The 21962-nt window shown below is 45.9% G+C and overlaps 2 protein-coding genes across 2 annotated transcripts; one reads left to right on the forward strand and one right to left on the reverse strand.

Moving 5' to 3' along the window:
* Positions 1-1828: 1828 nt before the first annotated feature.
* Positions 1829-17611, reverse strand: ppp1r14c (protein phosphatase 1, regulatory (inhibitor) subunit 14C). The gene is made up of 4 exons (XM_040160240.2): positions 17214-17611; positions 5091-5174; positions 4763-4795; positions 1829-3986 (listed from the first exon to the last, which is right to left on the reverse strand). The coding sequence occupies exons 1-4, from the start codon at positions 17448-17450 to the stop codon at positions 3912-3914; spliced, it is 429 nt and encodes a 142-aa protein (XP_040016174.1). The 5' UTR covers positions 17451-17611; the 3' UTR covers positions 1829-3911.
* A 650-nt stretch (positions 17612-18261) lies between these two features.
* iyd (iodotyrosine deiodinase) lies at positions 18262-21941 on the forward strand. The gene is made up of 5 exons (XM_040160239.2): positions 18262-19070; positions 20084-20281; positions 20420-20579; positions 20950-21106; positions 21241-21941. The coding sequence occupies exons 1-5, from the start codon at positions 18878-18880 to the stop codon at positions 21421-21423; spliced, it is 891 nt and encodes a 296-aa protein (XP_040016173.1). The 5' UTR covers positions 18262-18877; the 3' UTR covers positions 21424-21941.
* The last annotated feature ends 21 nt before the right edge of the window (positions 21942-21962 follow it).

Genomic DNA, 21962 nt, shown 5'->3' on the forward strand with positions numbered 1-21962 from the left:
CCCACTTTGCGAAGCCGTCTCTTTGTCTCTCGTAAACGCACCCGTCGTCCTGCCTCACATGGAGGTCACTCTCTACCGTCCCGGTAAGGCGGGAGTTGTGGTGGCGCAGATCAAGTGTGCGAGGTGAACAGAAGAATCTTACCCCCCCCTCCCCCCCCACACACACACACACTTCTCTTTCTCTCTGTCTGGGTTGATAAGTGATGCTGTACTACAGGCTGAACTGCTCGGCATGTGAATGAATTAGCAGAACCACAACGGCGTGACACATCGGCCCCGGCGTTTGTCTGATGCTGCAGTTGGCTTCCACAGCGGTGGAGAAGAGATGGGATCCATCTTCCAGCAGAAGGGAACTGGCGGGGAGGGGGGGGGGGGGGGGGGGTCCTGCTGGTGTCAAGCCTCTCTCATCTGTCTCTGTGCCGCCCGGGTCATGTTCAGTGTCTGCCTGTCTTTTTTCTCTCCTCAATCCGTCCTCCCCCCTACTCTCTTTCTGTCCTTCTGAGCTATCGGCGTGATAGATCACATCATCCACAAGGGAAGAAAATGAAGAAGAAGGGAGGAGGAGGTGGGCGGGGGGGCAGCAATGTCAAGAGAGAGAATGACAAAATGAGGAGGGGGATGGGAAGGCTTAAAATGTACAGTAAGGATCTCTTGGCTATTTAACATTAGCATATGCGCGGTGTTTTTTCTTTTTTGCATTCTTTGAAAAACGTACTCTGGCCGTGTAACCGTAACAGCTCGTGTAAATCGCCCTTCCTCACCCTTGCCAATCGAATTTCATACATCCACACAATTCGCCCTCCTTCTGACAAACAACTGTCTCCGTTCACATCAGTTTTAATGGCCCCGGAACGGCATGACCGACAGGGACTCGAGGACTCTGCTGGTGTGAGATCTGCTGGTGTGCAGCCAGCTGACTGAGCCATCGTTGGGGGGGATGCTCCCGTCCTCAGAGATTCTCCTCACATTCACCTTGCAGTCCCAATTATTCAAGGCAGGGCGCAGGAGTGCTCCCTGCCAGCCAGACCCAGCTGTGAAAAGTGGGTCATGGAATTTAAAGGCACACGCAGCCTTGTTGCACCGCACCGCTTGGGCTTTTCTGTCCCGCGCCCAACACGCAGTGAGCGTGTGCAATTCTGCCTCCTGCCTTGACGTCCACGAGGCGGTTTGGGAATGTATGTCAGTGAATCACAAGACATTCACGTTCTCTGCGGGAATGGAAAAAAAGAGTCTGGCACGTTCACCAAGTGTGTCTCTTCCTGTCTGTCTCTGTCTCTTAAATGCCCTATATTCCTATGATTAAAATGCATGAGCTTGGATTTTCAGGGCGATGGACTTGTTCTCTCAGCAATTTCTACCTAGCAACAGTGTACAGTAGGCCATATGTGGCTAGACATGCTGCAGAGAAAGGCTACTCATGCGCACATTGAGCAATAATGTCATACCCTGATGAGCTCTTTACAGAGCCAGACAGGGTTGTCCCACTAAACTACTCTCAGAAGGGAAGCATTTGGCAACCACAAAGGCCTAATACGGCCCTCGTGCATGGAACACAGACACGCCAAAGCACACACGTAGGCCAAGGACCACGCGCACGCACAGCGGCTGGTTAGCGCAGCTCAGCACTTATTTATGTTTATAGGCATTCGCTTTTTGATTGTGTTCATTAGTGTGATTTTGGTACCTTTTGAACAGAGCCTGGCTAGCTGTTTCTCCCTGTTTGCAGTCATTATGCTAAGCTAAGCTAGCCTGTTTTATATTTACCCGACAGGCATGAGAGTGTTCTTTGTCAAACAAATAAAATAAAACCACACAGGGAAGGCATCTATTTAACAGTACACAGTCGTTGCAGTTTTATTATAAGCAAAAACAAACCACACACCACATTACATTTTAAGAACAGGAACGCCTATTGTGGATGTACAGAAAAACAAAACTGCTGCTGCCAAACTAAATATTTTAGTCTTAATAATGCTAATGAAGGTATAAAAAGGAAAGTGTTTTATTTTGTGAAATAAAAAGCTTTGGGCCAACAAAATGTTCCCTTTAACATGCGACTTTAAAAAGACATGCAAACATAAAGCTTTCTAGTATGGACACTTTCAGAATCCTCTCCACGTGAGACTCCGTCAATGATCAAATATCAGCCTGAACACTTTCTTGACAGAGAACATCCTTCGACCTTTCTTTCCAATTCCCTGATCCAGAAAACATCATCGTTTTCAACCAAATCAACCAGGAAATGCAAGGAGGACTAAACGCGACCCATTTCTCTGGCATCGAGTTTGTGTTTATGTGTAATATCTTTTTTATAAAATAAACAGTTGGGAAGAACATCAAAAACAGCACCATTTAAAAATGTTTCCTGGATTCTCTCCGACGTGACCGTCATGTTTTTTTTTCCACACAAAAGGTTCTACAAAGTCAGACATGGTAGCTAAGTCAAAAAAGTATTTTTTGCTCGGTTATAAGTTCATAATATCTATACTCTTCATCAGTGTTTTTTTTCTTTTTTATATCTCTGTTGTTAGCATGCAAGACGGGTGGTTTGCAAGTGTTAAAATGAAACGTTGCCCTGCTTTTGTCTTTGGCAGCTGAGGATATTTTCGAATGGCAGATCGGTCGGAGTCACGAGTGTACCAGAGCTTACAGGTTTTAGAGTGTGTTGGTGCACATGGACCACAATAAACGATGAAATCCACCCCTTTAACCTCAGATTATGCCATTACAAAATATCACCTGCGACCAGGAAAAGTTTTCAGCATCTTAGCTTTTGAATGAATTTGACAAACAATCTCTGCTGGAAATGCCCCGTCACAATAATGCCGCCATGACGTATGACATTTGAGATGCAATACTCCTTGTTTTGGACCGGTTTTAAGCTTTCAAGGTTTCAAGTTGTCCTCAGATTTCTGACTCAACTATATCTGCCTGTAAGCCCGTCAGTGGTTAAGGTTCAACTGATCCTGAATGTCCGTTCAAAGGCAAGCAGAGTGATGTGAGAAACAGACGCACGGGGCCTTGGGCTCAAACCTAAACCGACAACTGATATGTATCCTGATGAGGGAGAACAACGGGCAACACCGCTGCCAATCATACAGGTCTCGTAGCCTCACGCGGAGAACTGCAACACCCATCATGCTTCCCTGTGGTGAAAAGTGGGTGAAATGCAACAAAACAAAAAAAATCACAATTTTAGCCACACCTGCTAAAATATCCCCACTCAGAGTTTACACGTCACAAAAGGACAGAATTGATGTATTAACGCCTTCCCTTACACCCGCGGGGTCTGCCGGCGTAGGGATGAGCAGGGCGACTTTAAGGTACAACAGAAAAAACGCTGAAGACCACATTTCAATCACATTAACAATAAATGGCGACATAGAGTACATTTTTGAAAGAAGTAACAGCAAAACACCTCAGTAAAAAAAAAAAAAAAGAAATGACAAGGTACTGAAGCACTGTGCTTACGTGGTGCTACGGCTAATTTCACACTTACTGCGGTACAGACATTTTTTAACCACCTCCTTTTTTTTTGTCTGCATTTTCTTCTGTATGGCTGTTTGGATCGCAGCTTGTCAGCTGCAGCATGGCTCGGGGGATGCGGCGTTAGGTGGCGTTCACGCGGCCCGTTTCTAGGGCGTGACATTTTATTGTGGCTGTTTGCTGTTCAATTAACCGCTATCGGCTGTTTTCTCTCCCGGTACCTTTCAACAGTCAAATACAATACACTCTACGTGATTGGGAAACAAGTGACTAGTGCTATACGCGTTTGTGGTGCCTGTTTGCAGGTTCGCTAATGCTGTTTACATAAGTTATTCTGTGCGATGGCGGTTCATGTCGAATGGGCTAAGTAGGTGGAGCTGAGATGCGGTGGTGTATGACTGATTGATGGTCGACATCACGGGCCATTATAGGCCCTTCTTAGTTGGCGCGCTGAGTTTTCTCATTCCCCTTATCCTGCCCAGCAACTCACGGACGAAGACCTGCAAGGAAGAGAGAAGAAACATCAGCGAGGACGGAAGAGAACCTGCATCTTGGGATTAGGCCGGAGGTACACGACAAATGTTGGAATATCATCCCACTTATATTAGGGGGTGACTCTGCTCGTGACCCAGTTACTGATGCCCCCCCCTGTTCTCTCCCCCCTGCATCTTTCCTCTTCCTCCCTCCCCTAAGCTCTAGTCTGTCTTTCTGCCTGTCGCTGTCTTTTCATATATTCATCTGCATCCCTCTGCTCCCTTCTCTCTGTAATACCTTTTATCTCTCACTTCATCTCCTGTTATTTTCCCAGTGTACCTTTTTTTTTCTTGTCCCTCCCTTCATGGCTTTCTTTCATCCTCCCTCCATCACTCCGTGCTTTTGCTTTTCTACGTTGGTTCTCTCTTTTACTGTTCTCCCCAATGGATGCCTTCTCTGTGGGATTGTGTGCAAAATGACTGTGCTAGTCCATTCTCTAGGGATTAAAGTGTGTGTGTGTGTGTGTGTGTGTGTGACACGTGTCAACGGCTGTCAACCTGGCTGAACCATTGTGTAGCTTTGGGCACCAATGACCTTGAAGTGAATGTCATTGAGTCCAGGCTGTGCAGGTAATGTAATCACCAAAATAGCTTAAGTCCACCTCACCACTAATACCACACACTAACGAATCGACACTGCAGATTGACAGGTGAGGGTCAATAACGTCAAACTACGCACACAAGCTGCCCGGTCGATTACGATGAGGGATTCATTGTTCGACCGACACACAAAACACACTCACCTCTGTTGGTTTGTAGCAGTCTGTTAATGATTCCTGTTTAAAGAGCAGAAATGAAAAAAAAGCAGATGTTGAGGGATTGGATGTTTTCAAACACTGTCTTCACCTGTCTAGGTTTTTTCATGTATTTATTTACTAAAAGCATTTATGTGCAATTCCACACACTCAGGCCCCCGGGCTGTGGGGGTTTGACTGCCGCGCCATCAACAGCAGTAAAAAGAGAAATCCAGCATACAGTGAGAAAAGGCAGCGATGCAGATTTCGAGAAAGTTTGACTGAAAAGCGAGGATTTTGCTTTATTTTTGTAATTGCTCCCGTAATGATGGTGTACCTGTAGTTTGCTGGCTCTTTCATCGTCACTGGTGACCTCCAACAGGTCATCGATGTCTATTTCTACCTCTGGCATCTCTTCCTCCTGAAACACAAAGGCGCTCTTGGTTAGTGAGTAGCTGAGTCGGATTCACAAGAGAGAAATTGAAATGGAAAACTAAACAATCATAAAACAGCGATGAAATGGCTTGTGGTGTTTTTTACAAGCACGTTTCTGTTTTTACTCAAATATTCCAAGGCAGAGCAATCGCAATCACACCTACACTCATTTCTTCTGCCTTTATTTCACCTCTGCCTTCAAAATACTGTTTTCACATTTCTGCACTCAAGGCTCCAAACACATATTTGCTTATTAGGAGCAGACATCGTATGGAAACGCCGCCGCGTCACGCCGTGCTGCCGGGGCCGGGCCGTTTAGTGGCTCGGCGGTTTAGAGGCGGTATTCTGCACAACACCACTTCAAAGGTCCCGCGTTCCTCTGGTTCGTCTTCTTTCACCACAGGGCTTGTGCAAAAGAGGCACACAGGGAGGATCAACCTTTTCCTCCCGGCTACGGCTTCATGAATCTTCAAAAATCTCCCTTCTGGAAAACGAGAGCTTAAAAAAAAAACCCACGCATCCGCAGGAGCAGCTTTTATGTCAAAATGGGGGCATTTACCAGCTGCTGGGTAACAACATACTGCGTGATGGTAGCAACACTGACTCTGCTATGAAATACGTCCACATTTGACAATTTAGGTCCAATGCAAACATTGATTGACAATGCAGGACAATCATAGGACTGTCCAAAATTAACCATCTTCTCTGTGGCCATTCAGCTTACGCTCCATTGTCCTTCTTGTTCTCACCACTAACTCGTGTAGTCCTCCATCAGTACAGTCCGGTTCAGGTAAAAAGTCATCAGTTTTTAAATCCCGCTGAGAATTATTGCCCGACTCTTTAGCTTTTGGTGGCATTTATCTCTCTCTGCTCGTTGATTGGGATGTTTGGTTTAACCATAATGACATACCCCAACAAATATATTAATAATATTCACACCAGTATAAAGTAAGTAACTGGCTGATGATAAGCCGATCATGTATGGAGCTTTTATTGTAGTTGGTGTGGTTCTCATTTGCTCGATGATGGTCAGCCATAACGTAAAAAATAAAAAAAGCACATGCACTTTTAGATTAATGAGCAGGAATGTAATCCCTTCTCTGCTGTGTGGTGGATGATCCCTGGTTCCCTTTGCACAGGACATAACACCGAAACTGCTTTGAGTTTTAAATGATGCCTGTGTGTGAGGGTGTATGTGTGTGTGAGTGTGTGTGTGTGCTCTCAGAGGACTCCTTTATGCTTTTGCCTGCAGCGTGCACTGGTATTCAGAGGCAGGAACAGGGAGGATGGAAGGACGATTAGATTTCAGCTCTCAGCAATAAAGCTCAGCCGTTGTTATTTCCCTCTTTACGTGTGTGGGTGGATGTGCACCGAATAGAATTAGCTCGCCATTGTACTTTTGAAATCACAATACCAAATGCAAGACGAGGGGTAAGTGTGGTGTTTGACAACATGACTAGAAATGAATTAACCATTACAGCTTTTATTACATTTACATTGAGGATGAATATGAGGTGTCTATTCTTAACACAAATAACAACCACCGACCAACCAGTCTAAAATCCTCCTGACATCAGAGAATCTCAAACCGTGTTTGCACATATCTCATTTGCATTGGTTCACACACACACACTGGACACGCATAGATGTACTTGCACAGAAGGCTACACCCCCCCCCCCCCGTCATCTGCGTAGCTGAGCCGTTCACACAACCTGCATTTCAAGCATCTCAGTCTCCCCGCAGACGAGCGTCCCCTTTGACCTCCTCCTCTGAAATCACAGCCCCCCCCCCCCCTCATTAAGGGAACAGAAAAGGACGGCGGAGAAATGAGGAAACGTGGCAGAAGATGTCAAAGTGTCAGCTATTAGAAGCGTGTGCTACGGAACCAGAGGACTGAGGTTATATGCAAATGAACAGAACTGGGGAGGTATTTCAAACTGAGACGACGGGTGAAAAGCGTGGATTATGTTCCTATTGAAAAGGGTCAAAATAAGGTATTTTTACATGTCAATGTGCTCCTTCCATACAAAGTGCATACTGTAGCTTAACTGTTGAGTGGCTAAGCTCACGGAACCTTTTAAATCACACATTGAATGTAAGCAGGTAAAGATAACACTTAGATTACACTAACACACAACAAAACTAAAGAACACACAACACACAACAAAACTAAAGAAACAAAAACACATTTCGTCCGTAGATTCTCACTTTATATTTTACATTCTTTTACAGTATCTAAATTGTTTCATGTTTTATGGACAGAACTTTTCTACCCTTTTCCTTTTAACTTCAATGACAGTGTGGATGGAGAACGTCCCACTCTGCTTGGGTGACACGTCAGAAGAACTCAACAAGTACCAAAATGCTCAAATTGTGGCTTTAAAATATTCAAAGCAAGTCTATTATTCCCTCAGGGCAGATGACACCCACTAGAGATCCAGACCCTCAGAGACTGCTGCTCCTTCTCTTATAAAAAGCAGCTAGTTTACACCTGACAGCGGCTTTAAAGTGTGAGCAGGTCACTGAGTTCACTGCCTCCGTCACGGACGCCAAAAGCAAGATACGAGGTATGAAAAAGAAAAGTGACCGGTCTCCTGCCTGCAGACTGGTTCTGGCTGGTTTCCATCGGCTACAAAATAAAATATTTAATCAAATAATACAGATGAAAACGTAAGTCTGTCTATCTATAGTAAGCTGGTTATTCTCCCAGTTTGACTGCTGTCTGTGCGTGTGTGTGTCTGCGTGTGTGTGTGTGTGTGTGTCCGTCTGAATATTCCACTTGTCAGCAGGCAGTCTGTCAACCTCTGTCACTGTGATGGGTGATGACCAGGGCAAGCGTGGCCTGTTTTCTGCGAGGCATGACTGCAGGCAATTGCCAATGACACACACACACACACACACACACACAGACACACACAGACACACACACACACACACACACAAACACACTTTTGCCACCAGCCTTCAGAGAAACTGTCTTGACAGTGGAGAGAGAAGAAAATGATTAATACAGCTCTTACAAAACCTCATTCTGAATGAATATTTCACGTAGGATCCAGCTTGGTATTCTTAAGATCATCATCATCGTGCCCGTAAGCTTACTGAAGATTTCAGTTGCAGACTGCATTAAATATGATGATGAAACATTTTCAACAGTAGAAAGACAGAAACCGAAATGAAACAAATGCATTAAAGATGATGAGGGAGATTATAATATCAGCAACCGTTACCGCTCTGTGCATATTATATTCTTAATATTGGGAGAAAAGTATGATCTATGTATTAAGTGTATCGCCTACAATGTGATAGTGTGAATGGGATTTAGAATCTGTGTGTGTGTGTTCGACAGACACAGTGATGGAAACAGGAAAAGAGTCGGCGTGTGTCTTGTATGTGGACGGTGGCGTGAGCGAGTGCAAGAAAGATAACAAGGAGCAAAGTGTTTGTTGCAATGAAGGCGCCTCTGAGTCGATTCTGTGCGAGAGCCAGCGAGCAGAAGAGAGGCGACACAGAGCCCGCCAGTGTGTTTGTTTTTGTTGTCGCTTTCACAGAAAGTGTGCGTCACACTTGTTTTCACCAACAGCGGAGCAGCCGGCAGCGTTTTTTTGCGGGCCGGTCCGTCTGCAACGAAGGTTAAGGCAAGCCGCCCGACCCCGTGACTCACCTCAAACTCCATTCAGACGCTCTGCGCCAACAAAGAGTGACGGGGAACCAGTCCACTCGGCCCAGTGATTCATGGTTATCATTCCTATTCACAGCCTCTGAACCCGAACTACCAGCTGTACTGAATAGTGGCAAATACCTCTTGATAATGGCTCAGGTCACAGAAATATAATTATGTCAAGTGGGTGAAATATTTTTATAATAGATCCATAATCTACCAATGATGATTAGATAATGACTTAGCAGGTAGGATAGTTATATGTTTAGATCGCAAAGACAAAAAGACAAGTGAAAGACGTAAGTGAAATATCAGGGCTTTTGTTGGACGCTACGTGCAGAGGGGAGATCGGGCCAATTAGTGGAGTACAGAAGGCCGTGACAGGGAAATGAAAAGAAATGGCGACAGCTATGTATGAGCATAATGATTAGAATACGTGAGAGGAAAATGAAGACGCTGGTGGGTAGTGAACAGATTTGGTCGCTGTGATGATGAGGCAGAATCTTTCCTCACAGTAAAAGCTCACAGCTCAGCTTTGTTGGCCCCTCTGCACCGCCTTTCTGTGTCACATCGAGGCGAGGAATTCATCTGAGGTGTCCGTGCGAGCAGGGAGAGAAACTACTGCCAGCTGGAAAATGAAGGATGGGACCAGTAGTTCATTGTTCTTGAAAATCAATGGAAAAAAAGTCTAATAATTGATGTGAAAACAAATAATCTACCAACTGATCTGTATTTTGAGTCTCTCTCTCTTCCACCTTCCTCCCTCCCTCGTCTTCAAGCCCCCCCCCCACTCCCCCCTCCGGCGGTGCAAATTGCTGAAACCATACGGCACGGATGATGATGACTTCATAGCTGCTGCAGCAAAGGCTCTTTCCCACGCTGATTCAGCTGTACTCTAGAGGACATTGTATATCAGAGAGGCGAACTGGGGGGGGATTAATCCTCAAACAAGAATCCCAGCAGAAAAATAACCGCAGAATTTTGCAAGTTAATCGCGATGCCAACGTCGAAATCCTTCATTCACTGCTCAATGGTGTGGGGCTAGTACGGATGTCCATCAATCGACAGGCTGAGCTGGCTTTTGGCATCAAACCATGTCCTTGTTTTGCACGCGCAATCCTTCTCTGGGGAGCGAGAGCCACAAACTCAGATTTATAGAGCCATGACGGCACGGGGGTCAAAGGCAGTCCCACCGTGGATAACAAGATAGATAACTGCCCACTTCACACCGAGGGTTGGGCAGCCGTGCCGAGGTGAGAAACTCATCTCTTTCTTTTTCTTCTTCTCCCCATTTGTTATACAACTATATCCGTCCCAAACGCAGTCAATATCATGCACGCGAGCCACACCGAGGACTCCCCCCCCCCCCCGGACCGCAGAGGCAGCTGGAAATGCATAAACAGAAGATCCGAGGCCTCCTTAATGCCTCCCACGTCCACTTTGAGCGATTCTTTGTGTGGCAGCAGCTGACGCACACGTGCTGTGTTACGCCACGGCCGCACAAGGTCAAAATCTCCCACATCACCTCGCCCTCCTTGCGTCAAACTCCTGATTTAAAGCACCCGATTGGATTCAACCATGAAACTGCCAGCATCCGTCTTGTGACCCTTTTGTAATTTGTGACTCATTTCACCGTGTTCGCCAGGCACACATCTCCTCCCTGGGGCCGACGCATCGACAGCCGGGGGGGGGTGGGGGGGGGTGGGGCCCATTTGGACCACCGTCTTGCCCCGAACCCGGACGCTAAAACGTCGATCGCACCGGGGTCAGACACGCTCCAACAGGCGAAGGAATGGACGTGTTCAATTTCAGAGGGCTATTGGAAAACCCAGCTGTTGCGAGGTCACGGCGCGGAAAGCAAAGTGACAAACCAAGTTATTCTGTAAGCGTTTGAAGGATTTCTTCCCCGCTGGTGGCCACGTTACGGTTGCTGCCGAATGTGCACAGTCATTCGGCGCATGCAAATGCAGACGTGCAAGTGAACGGCACACCTCCGCTGACTTTGAAAGCCAAAACTATCATCCGCCCCCGCTCCGTCGTTCCCTTCGGTCTGATGACGAGCGTGTTTTTGCTTCTGTTGGCGGTGCCAACCACAGAGAGTGAGTCAGTGTTTGTGCGCAGTCAGTTTATGAATTGCGTTGGCACAATGAAACCAGTGATTAACTGGAACGTCTTAGGAAGGGAGGGGAAAGACAAGGAAAGTCAGTGTGAAAAGTCCACTTTCACTAAACTTTCACTGTTTCGGCGGATTTCCCTTTTTGAAACTCTGGGTAAACAATTTTGCACCTGGCACGTGGCTCAAAAATGATTGCCGATTACACTTTTTTTTTTTTTTAGATTAATATTTTCGCCTCCTCGCTACGTCTACGGAGCCGGTGGCCATATTCAAGGCCTACAATTCAAGTTAACAGCCTGTTAACATTTCCCTCTTCTCTCCAGATCATTTCTCTTCTGTGCAGCAGGCGGACTGATATGCCAGAAACACCGCAAACCGCTCTGACAGCATTGTGTTATCACAGCTCACAACAAAAAAAACCCAGCATACAGGGTTAACAGAGTGGGAAACCACCAAAGGACGGGGAGGGAATGGAACAAGACAGGTGTAGGCTGAGTGAAGCCCAGCATTCTATTGTGTTTTGGGGTGATGTAGTACACTTGGAAGGCGTTACAGACATAAAATGACTAATGTGGACGTATGTGAAAGCCACCGGGATGACAGCTGAACAAAAGGCTCCAGGGAGAATCACTGAGCGGAGGAGGAGGAGGAGGAGGAGACGGAGGGGAGAATGGAAAACGGGTGGGTGGCTGTCCCGGTGGGTCGGGAGTTGAAACAAGAGAGGAAGATAACGGCGAAGATCGACAGCGCGATGAAGCCTGTTTAAAGAAACAAAAAGACAAATGGCACCAAACACATCGTAACCTTTGTAACAGATATTATTATATCTGCTGTTTGCCAGCGCTATCGGCGCGCGGAAAGGTCGTCTTTTCGACACCTCTGATTTGTTTGGCGGCAGATGCATGAAGCCGCAGGTGCTATACGTGAAATGTGTCGACGGGCGCTCGAACAGACGTTTGGGTAAGCGTCTATTTTTGTCCGTGCGGTTGAAATGGCGGGGAGGTAAATGTGTCTGTGCCCTCCCGAGCACAGACGACCGACTCACCAACCACCTTCCGTGCCAGATCCATAAACACATCAGGGTCACCATTAAAACACACGTTCAATGGATCGAATTCCACAGACAAAGTGGGCGGATCTTTCTGCCGGCCTGTAATTAAATTAATGGTGACGATTCGGGATGTTTTTTCGGCCCTCAACCGATGAACTGTAACGGGGAGACGCCCTTTTCAAAAGGAACGAGAAAATAAACCGATGGATGGAGTCACGTTTTAACGGACGAAATAATGAAGACATTGTGTGAACCTGCAGCACAACAGTAGCCTGTATCCCAAAGTAGTGTCTGCCTACACCTCCATGTCTACAGTGTGTGTGCAATACAATAACTTCAATGGAAACCCAATGCCGTTGAATGTCAATATGTGTGCGCGTTCCATTCCTAAACTTATTGACCACCGCTAATGCCCCGGCTTGAATTGCACTGCTTACTCCTCCTCTGCTGCCCGATGAGGTTCCCATGATGCACGGCAGCCCTCCGTCCCAGCGAGTAAAATTGACATGGTCACAGTAACAGCAGTGCGGGATGTGAGGGGGGAGGTCATCATAGAGACACAAAGAAATGAAGGGAGACATACCGCCTGGAGACGGCCCTCCTACACAAAAAGTGTGGAAACCCCGGAGATCCAGGGGGGGGGGGTGCTCCAAATCTTAGTCCCTCTTGCTTCATTTGATCCAAATACGCACATTGACCAATGTGTGTGTGTGTGTGTGTGTTTGTTACAGTAGGATGCAAGAGCTCCTGCTCATCCATTCATGGAAAAGTACCCCTGACTTATCGCCACGCCATATCTGCCAGAGACGCATCAAAGCCTCTGATATGAAAAAACCCGAAGACACAAACAAAAGTGCACAAAGTCCGAGGGGCACAGCGCTGTACGGCGGCAGTGTCTGTGCTCGCACACATGAATGCGCTTCATCGAGTGGGGCTCTATTGATGCGGGGCCATGAAAAAGTAGGGCATGTCAGAGTCCCTCATTCTGCAGCGTGCAGCCTAACAACACGAAACGGCAAAGTCAGATGTACCTCTGTGTTACTCTCTCTCTCTCACGCACACACGGACACACTGCAGGAGGAGGAGCTCTCGGACGGACATCACCGTGGTGACCAATATGCCTTTTAATAAAAAAAAACCTGACCTCAGCGTTAATCGGCCCTTCAATACGTCTAGACATGCATGGGATTCTGAATGTGAGGGGGGGTGGGGTGAGGGGGGGGGGGGGGGGGGGGGGGGTTGTCAACACAAAGAACAAGAGCTGGAAGCTTGAAGGATTTTACTCCTATCGTTGTTAAATTCTTTATGAACTCAGCAGTTGGCTTGATATAAATATTTTAAACCCGAAATGCCAATTATCCTTGTGAGAATCTGCTGCTTTTCTTTTTATTGAGTGATAGCTTAGGACTGCTGGAAAATTACATGAGATGTATAAAGGCATGTTGTGCTTTCCAAAAGCAATCGTGCCAGTAAGTGAAGGACAAAACTGCAGGAAATGCAAACTGCAATTTATGAAACACTACACACACATGACTATTACTCTAAATTATAATTTAGATCATTTAGCACCAACCGAGCAGAAAGCAAAGTGTACTTGGCGCACTCCGGTCTGTGACATCTGTCCTCTGTCCTTTGAACAGAAAAATGCACAGAGGCAACATGTCCCAGGGGAGCATAGGGCACCCATCACTAACAGAACTTCTGTTATACCGAGGACAAATTAAAACAGAACTCAAACTAAATGTTCAATAAAAGACATTTTCTTGCAGAGATGTTAATGTTTACTGTGATTCTTTTTACAGTATAATACCGCGATTTATTTTACAGTTAGTTACTTGTCACTAGCTGCCAGATACGGTGTAATTTAGACCAATGACTGGAAACTAGCTGGCTCTGGATCTGCACTTAAACAGAAAGCATATACTGTGTTAATTAGGTAGGCATAAATCTAATATCATTGACTTTTATATTAAATCAACCTAACCTAACATGTTAAATATGCCTGCAATTACCTCCTGGGGCTAAAGGCAAATTTTATTCTCGCTTTCGAAAATATCCATTCGTTGATGGAGTCTTTGAATTGGAATTTTGTGAAGCTTTGTTTTATTCATTACGGAGTTTTGTATATATTTGTTAATGCAAATAGTTTTTCATCTGACCATTGATTGATGTAAGCTTTTTGTGGGCATATTAGTGATGTTTGTGTTTTATCTCTGATTGCCATACAGTTTTATTCATACCTTCCTTTAGCATGTCAGGTATGGAATAGGTGATTGGTTGCAGCCTACATACATTGCATATAAATGTACTTTTATAAATTAAACTGTGTACAGCGTTGTGTCTGCAAGGCAAATTCATGCCGATGACATTAATCAGCCAGCCAGCCATTTTAGCAAGGCCTTCGCTTGTGCTGAAAAACATCAGCATAAACAACAGCATTGTTAACACTGTGATCTGACGGGGCACATTTGAACTTATTTGAAAATGAACATCAGTACAAAATATATTTTAGAGAGTGAAAAAAGTTATTTTGTTAAGTGGGTTCTTTCTTTTTTTATTTTGTACAGGACACCTTATTCCCTCCTTGTTAATAAAAGCCAAATCCAATTTCATCTGAGTTCACCCATCCTGCACACACAAACACACACACTCTGATACACTCTCTCGTATCAGGTGTTCTTATGAAACTGATACAGAGGCTGACCTTTATGCTGAACCAGCACGGCCAAAACAGCCTCCTCTCCTTCTCTCCCCCCCGCTTTCTCTCTCTCTCTCTCTCTCTCTCTCAAACACACATAGTCAACACACAGATAATCCACACCCACGTCTAATTTAGGTCTGGAAACGGGGGTGTTAACAGCCGGCAGGACGGTGTGACTTCCAGTGTTCAGTCACGTGACCAAACATCAAGAGTTAAGCCCCTAAAGTCCAGCTGCTAAAACACTTCCGTCATCTATCTACTCATGGACGGACAGATGAGAGCAAGCCACAGCAATGACACCACGGTGACAACGCTTCAAAATAATGATGTACTGGTTTCGTTCCCTTCATTGTCCTCTGAAATGCTGCCAGCTTCCTACCACCAGTCAGCACTGCAGCAGCCAGCATGATATCAGTCTGGCAGCAATGCCAGAGAGCCGGGGGACTATCAGGTGATATTATCCCATTTGCTGTGTGAAATTCATAAAATGAGGAGGTGTCATACTGGGAATATCTGTACTGAAATATCGGTTGAACTCCAGGGAAAAGGGACAAGTAGAGACAGGAGAGAATTCTTTTCAAAACATGAATACTACAAATCACAGCAGAGTGCAGCACTTTGCAGTTTTTGACTATGTGCATTTGCATTAAACAAATAAGCAGCCATCAGGAAAGGCAAAGTTTTCTCGGCTGAGATGCCATTGCGCATCTCAGTCCGGGTGCTCCCCGGCCCTTGTCCAAAAAATCAAATAGATCAGTCGATCCACGCGGGGAAGCATCGCACGACTCGTAGATCAAGCGCTCCTGCTGACGGGAGACTGACATGCCGCCAAAGAGCTCATCCGGCTTTGAAATGTAAACCAGTCCACACTCAGACGGGCTATGCAGCTCTTTGCAACTCAAGTCAGAACCGCGGCGGAGCTACGGAGAGAGGAGGAAGCTCAGACTCAAGATGACGGCGGTGAAAAAAGGGGCTCTGGGTTATAGGTGGCTCAAAGATTCCGCCTTGGTGACGTTTATGGAAGCAGTGTACGAGCTGCGAGAACCCATAAGGCCTTTGCACACACGCAGGCAGCCTATTTGCCTTCGGGATGGGGAGAATATAGTCTGTCGGCAGACAACCCAGACGGACAATGACGCTTTGATGTTGACATTCAGTGTCCTGCTGTGATTTGTGCAGGTGTTTCCCAACTGCACATGCGCACACACTGCAATTTACTGTGGGAGATTTCATCGAATAGACAAATAACCACATGCACCTTCTGCCTCACATTTAAAATGTATATTGAACGCTGGCCTTTTTTTCCATGTGGATGCACGTGCGGATGCGCGCTCACGTCGCCCGTTTCCTCCCTGATTGGCTGAGTCCGAGGCGACAGACTAACTGTGTGCCGGCGGTGGTGCGTTTGCGTGCGCTTGTGCAGACCCTCTGTTGCGAGGAAGGAGGTCAGAGCCAGAGGATGTGATTGGCTGGTGAGGAGAGTCACAGCATCAGCACATCCTTAACCCACTGCCCTTCTTTCCTCTCCTTCTCCCCCCCCCCCCGCTCACAGCATACTGTGGGTCAAAAACGCATGCATTTGCACGTCACCTATCCCACTCTGCGCACCCCATCGCCACCCCCCCCCCCCCCCCCCCCCCCTCTCTCCAAACTCTCCCCCTCTGTACGTGTCAAAGAGAGCTCGGATTAATGCTGTCGATGTCGTCTGGCGACAGGTCATCCCTCGAAAGGTGAAATGGGTTTAAAAGGTCAAAAAAAAGTGCCCCAGAAACGGCCGAGGAATTAATTCCAAACGGGGGACCTGAAATACTAACCTTGCCCTTTAACATTCCTTTCGCTCTCGAGGATTGCCCGATTTAGAGGTGAGCACCGGTGGCACCACGAGCCAAATATGAAACGTGGACACAATCCAAAAAGGCGACGTGGTGCGTAAAAGGCGCAACCGTGCGGTTTCTCCCTCCTCCTCCTCTCGACAGACGGCACACGGGCCGCGTGAGTACGTGGTGTCCAAGTCGCGGTGTTAAGAGCCACATTGTGAAACCAGACAGCTTTTGCGTCGCTCTGACGGCCCCGACATCCCCTCATTATCCACGGACCGGCAGGTCTCAGTGTTGCAGAGGACAAAGAGACATCAGTGAAAGACACGGGCCGTTTAATGGAGGCTGAGGGGGTTCGCAGTCAAATATGGGGGGCTTTTTTTAATCACTCCATTGCAAGGACGAGGGAAATGGGAGCATCGACAACCACAGATGAGCAGCGGGTTTAACTGATCTAGAAAAGCTCGCGTATACAGCATGAGAGACCCATACACCAATAAGTGGCATGCAGTGAGTTTAAATCGATTGGGTTTAAGCCATAAACTCGTCCCATTGATAAAGCAGGCGTCCCTGGACCATTGCCCCCTTGTGTCATTCTGTCTCCCGTGCGGTTTTGAAGGTGCCGGTGTTCAAGCGCGCCCGGCAACCTTTCCAATTGAAGATGCATTATCCGCTCACCTCACAGTCATACAACTCGCTGAGCTGCTCGATGATCCACTCCTCCAGGACGAGTCTTTTCCGCAGCTCCTTCCTGTCGTACTTGACCGTCACTTTGCCCTGTCTCCTCTGGACCGGGTCGTCGCCGGTGCTGATGGGGCCGGTCCCCACGCAGCCCACTCCGGGCGCGCCTTGGAAGAAGACGCGGCTGGCGACGGTCGGCAGCGGGGCGCTGGTCTCGGTGCTAGCGGCCGACATGTCTTTTTTTTGGGGGGGGGGGGGGGGGAGAGGGGGGCAGGGTGTGGGGGAAGGGGGTATTATTATTTAAGAAATATGTGAATGAGTTACGGAGGTTGTGGCGGGGGGGGAGCGCTGTGCTGATGGAGACCGCGGGCTGCACAGCAGACAGGAGAATGGTGGGCAGCTTTTAAACAGCTGCTATTTAAAGCGCAGCGCCGAGAAGGAGGAGCGTGCGCGCTGCAAGAAGTGAGCTTTCGAGGCGCTTGTCTGGCGTTAAAATTAAGATGCATTTCCTTAAAATGGAAAAGAAAAACCCCTCTTCTGTGGAGTTTCAGGCTGCGTGTTTCTAAAGTGAACAAACGTTCTAATTCAAAGGCACGGCAGGACATAACCGTCCATCCAAGAATCCAAAGAGCAATTGTTACATTGTTGTTGAATTTACTTCGAAAGATGGCATCAGACGTTTTTGATGCTTGTTTTAGAAAGTCTAAAAATATATTTTAGAAAATGACAAAATCATTTCTTAAAGTGGGTTCTTTCTTTTGTGCCAAATTCCCCCAATGCGCGCAGGAGCGCGAGCAGATGCTCCAAAGTCTTCCCCAATACAAGCTAAGCTCTTCTGCTCCCTTGAGTGTCATTCATTCATTGAATTACCTCTATTGTGTATGAAAGTGTGTGTGATTTTCATGTGGAAAAGGCTCACGTGTACACCTGAAACCTGATCACCAGCGTAGTGTTTTCCATTCGGTGCCCAAAGACTTCGGCCTGTCATGGGGAGAGTTCTTTGCGACACCTGCTGGATTTACAACATGAATACAGCATGTTCCGATCATATGGAGACAGTATTTATTACACAGTAATACTGGTTATTTCACGTGTCCTCACCTTAAAAGCGCCATTGTAATTGTTGATTGGTTAAAAATGTGTTTCATTATTAAAACTTTAAGGATAGTTTAACGATGGATGTTTCATAGATTGCTGAGTACTTTCTGTGGACATTCAGTCTAAATTGAATGACGTTCTGGTCATCATTTCCAGATATACACGTTATAAGGCAGACAACACCATTTCGGAGAAGCATATTTTCACTTTCTAATCACAAACAAGGATCTAATCACAAATGAAATCAAAATTAACAAAGAATTCTGCAGTAAAATATTTCTTTACAACAACCCTGCAAAGAAATGTAGTGAAAAAACATGACAGGGCTTTGTTTCCCATTACAACCTTATATACTCTATACTATCAAATGTGACCTTTAGACATTGTTTAACAGCCACTCAATGCAGGAAGAGGTGGAGATTTGTTGCAAAGAGCAGTAGTCTGTCACAGTTGGGCAGAGCTTCAAGTGCAGGGGGGCTTTCCAGCTCTGACGCAGCATAACAGTTTTTTTACCCAAAAGGAAACATTTGCACCCAGATCGTCTCGTCTCCCCTGCGGCTGTCATGGCTCTCCTGACGGTCCTCACGCCCGTCCTCGCAGTGGTCCTGTGCTTCTTGATAGGCCTCATGCTGCTGAGGTCACAGGACAAAGAGACCACCTCCCCTGGAAAAACTGAAGGGGCTCCAAAAGCGGACTTCAGACCGTGGGTGGACCAGGACCTGCAGGACGATACAGAAATCAAAGGAAAAGAGGAAGGTGAGAGCTGCACAGCTGTTTTATTGACGGGGTGGAACTTTTATTTGACATCAAAACTAAGCACATGTGGTCCACAAACTCAGCATAAAAATCTTTGAACGAATGTGATCAATCGGTAGGCCGATGTCTGCTGTATTCTCATACAGATTCATTCCGTTAATCAATGATGGAAGGGGTGTCAAAGCTCAGCACTAGACTTTTCAACCCAAGTCATGGCGATCTAACCCCCGCTCCCACTCGGGCAGTTTGCCCATCGAAAAAAAAACAAAAAAAACAGAACGAGCCTCTTGTCCTCTCGTCACCTGGCAGGATTTTTTCCCCCAATGGCAGGTGATCTACGACCTTGCCCCCCTGGTCCAACGCATGCGCTCACTCACAGAGCGCGACCCCCAGTGGACTTCATAGGAATAGCAGCTACTTGCAAAGAAATGCAATTTATGTCTTTTTGTAATTCTCACAACAGCAAATTCGTAAGGCCGCCCTTGAGTTTGACACCTGTGGATTATGGTATATGGCCTGGCCTAGACATAATAGAGAGTGACTTTTCTACATTTTAATTCATGAAATTTATGAAAGACTGCGCAAAAGAAAGGATTTCAACGCGTTTACCTGGTTTCCCAAAAGGTGACATTTTCTAAAAAAATGTATATAACAGACAACATACATATGGTAACTAATAACAAATATCATCAACAAATAAATGAATAAATTATACCTTCAACTTTATTCCTCTGGGACATTTGCAAGCTAAGCAGCAGTATGTAAAGTAATTTAAATGAGCTCTCTGCGACATTAGTGTGATGCAAACCCTAATAATATAATCACATTTTTCTAAAGTGGGTCTTGTGCATTATTTACTTTTGATATTTTAATTATCTTGATGCAAGCTCTTTTAGTCTTTTAGTTTTTGCTACTGCCGCAAAATATTTGACTTTTTCCTGATGATCAACATTATGCATATTATAATATAAAGCTGCTCAATGGTCCTGCTTCTATGCCTTTGACTCTTTTAGCGGATGGCGATTGGGTTGAAAGCAATGAAGAAGAAGAGATCCCACACGTGCCGCACTCGGCACCAGGTTACCCAGAGGGGACGATGCTGGAAAGATCCAAGGACTTTTACACCCTGATGAACCAGAGGAGGAGTGTTCGATTCATCAGTCCGGAGCCGGTCCCACGAGAGGTCATCAATAATGCCATCCTCACTGCAGGCATGTCCCAATTTAAAGAGGACAAACGGACCCCTCTAAACCCCCAATTAAAAACAAATAAATGAAATGCCAGAGAGCAGTTAATGTGGTGCTCTTTTTAATTACATTTTGACTCATCACCCTTGTTCTTTTGGACAGGTACTGCCCCCAGTGGAGCCCACACGGAGCCTTGGACGTTTGTTGTGGTGTCAGACCTGGGGACCAAGCACCAGATCAGACGCATTGTGGAAGAAGAGGAGGAGGTCAACTACCGTCAGAGGATGGGGGACAAGTGGGTTAATGATTTGTCCAAACTTAGGTGAGCAGCCATATTCATACTCCACACTCACACATCAATGTCCAAGTATTTGCACGAGAATCATAAAGCTCTGAGTTGTATCCCGTATCAGTTTAATGGAGCATCATTCCCTGCTTACTCCCTGCTTCTTTTTTTTTTCCTGCATGTGCCGATGGTGGGTTTTGGGACAGAGGATGTTGTATGTGTACAGACTGTAAAGCCCTCTGAGGAAAATTTGTAATTTGCGATTTTGGGCTATACAAAATAAAATGAATTGAATTGAATTGAATTACTCTTATTTGTTGCATGATTTAGGACCAAGATCACATGATGTGGAGCAGAAAAATGAACATATAACAAAATGACAAGGACGACTTCCTTTCTCGTGCAGGACAAACTGGATCAAGGAGTACTTGGACGTTGCGCCGTATCTAATCCTCGTCTTCAAACAGACCTACGGCATCCTTCCAAATGGCGAGAAAAGGACACATTACTACAACGAAATCAGTGTCTCCATATCGTGTGGCCTCCTGTTGGCTGCATTGCAGGTAAGGAATAACAACACAAAGCATCCAATCCCTGCTCTCTTGGTCATGAATGCCATATAGCTGTGGATTTTCTGGAAATGCCATGCAATTACCGATAAACCCCCATTTGTTCTCTCTGTCCCTGATGTGATCAGAACGTGGGTCTTGTCACCGTCACGACGACGCCTCTGAACTGCGGCCCCCAGCTCCGGCTCCTCCTGAAACGGCCAGCCACTGAGAAGCTGTTGATGTTGCTTCCTGTAGGGTATCCTGCTCGTGACGCCACAGTGCCTGACTTGAAACGAAAGCCTCTGGATGATATCATGGTGCACGTATAACAGAGTCAGTCTGTGGAGGAAATACTGTTTTCAAAATGTGCATAATTAGAATCCATAAAATCATATTTTAAAGTAAAATGTTGGTAATTGTCTTCATACAGAAATATATAACCATGTACGTCAATTTATGGGATGGGCTTTCACCGTAATATACAAATTTTAAATTGTTCAAACAAGTTTGATTGTGTTAAACAAATTGTTTCCAGCACTGCTGCCATAAAAATCTGTTTTCAGTTGTTTGTTCTGGGATTGCTTGTGTAATTTGTCTAATGACCACAGTACACAATTACTGAAAAAGCTATTTCTTTACTTATTATTTTACTTTTCTGAAGCCTCATCAATTATTATGATGGAGAAATCATTAACGTACATGCATTTATTTGTCTTGAGTGTCACCTCTCAATGATTTCTGGGTGAGTGGAGGATTTTACATGTTTATTCTTTTAGTGCATATTCAATAGAGCATTGCACTGGTGCACTGTGATTCAAAATAAATAAATAACAAAGTAGGCTACTCATACTGGGATTGTTGTGACCTT

This window comes from Gasterosteus aculeatus, chromosome 18 (assembly GCF_964276395.1).
Source record: "Gasterosteus aculeatus chromosome 18, fGasAcu3.hap1.1, whole genome shotgun sequence".
Taxonomy (NCBI): domain Eukaryota; kingdom Metazoa; phylum Chordata; class Actinopteri; order Perciformes; family Gasterosteidae; genus Gasterosteus; species Gasterosteus aculeatus.

Coding starts and splice junctions, on each gene's coding strand:
- iyd (XM_040160239.2), top strand. CDS start 18,878: ATGGCTCTCCTGACGGTCCTCACGCCCGTCCTCGCAGTGGTCCTGTGC. Junction 20,580..20,949: donor AATGATTTGTCCAAACTTAG/GTGAGCAGCCAT, acceptor TTTCTCGTGCAG/GACAAACTGGATCAAGGAGT. Junction 21,107..21,240: donor TCCTGTTGGCTGCATTGCAG/GTAAGGAATAAC, acceptor TGATGTGATCAG/AACGTGGGTCTTGTCACCGT.
- ppp1r14c (XM_040160240.2), bottom strand. CDS start 17,450: ATGTCGGCCGCTAGCACCGAGACCAGCGCCCCGCTGCCGACCGTCGCC. Junction 5,175..17,213: donor GCGAGTTGTATGACTGTGAG/GTGAGCGGATAA, acceptor TTTGTGTTTCAG/GAGGAAGAGATGCCAGAGGT. Junction 3,987..4,762: donor ACTGCTACAAACCAACAGAG/GTGAGTGTGTTT, acceptor TCTTCCTTGCAG/GTCTTCGTCCGTGAGTTGCT.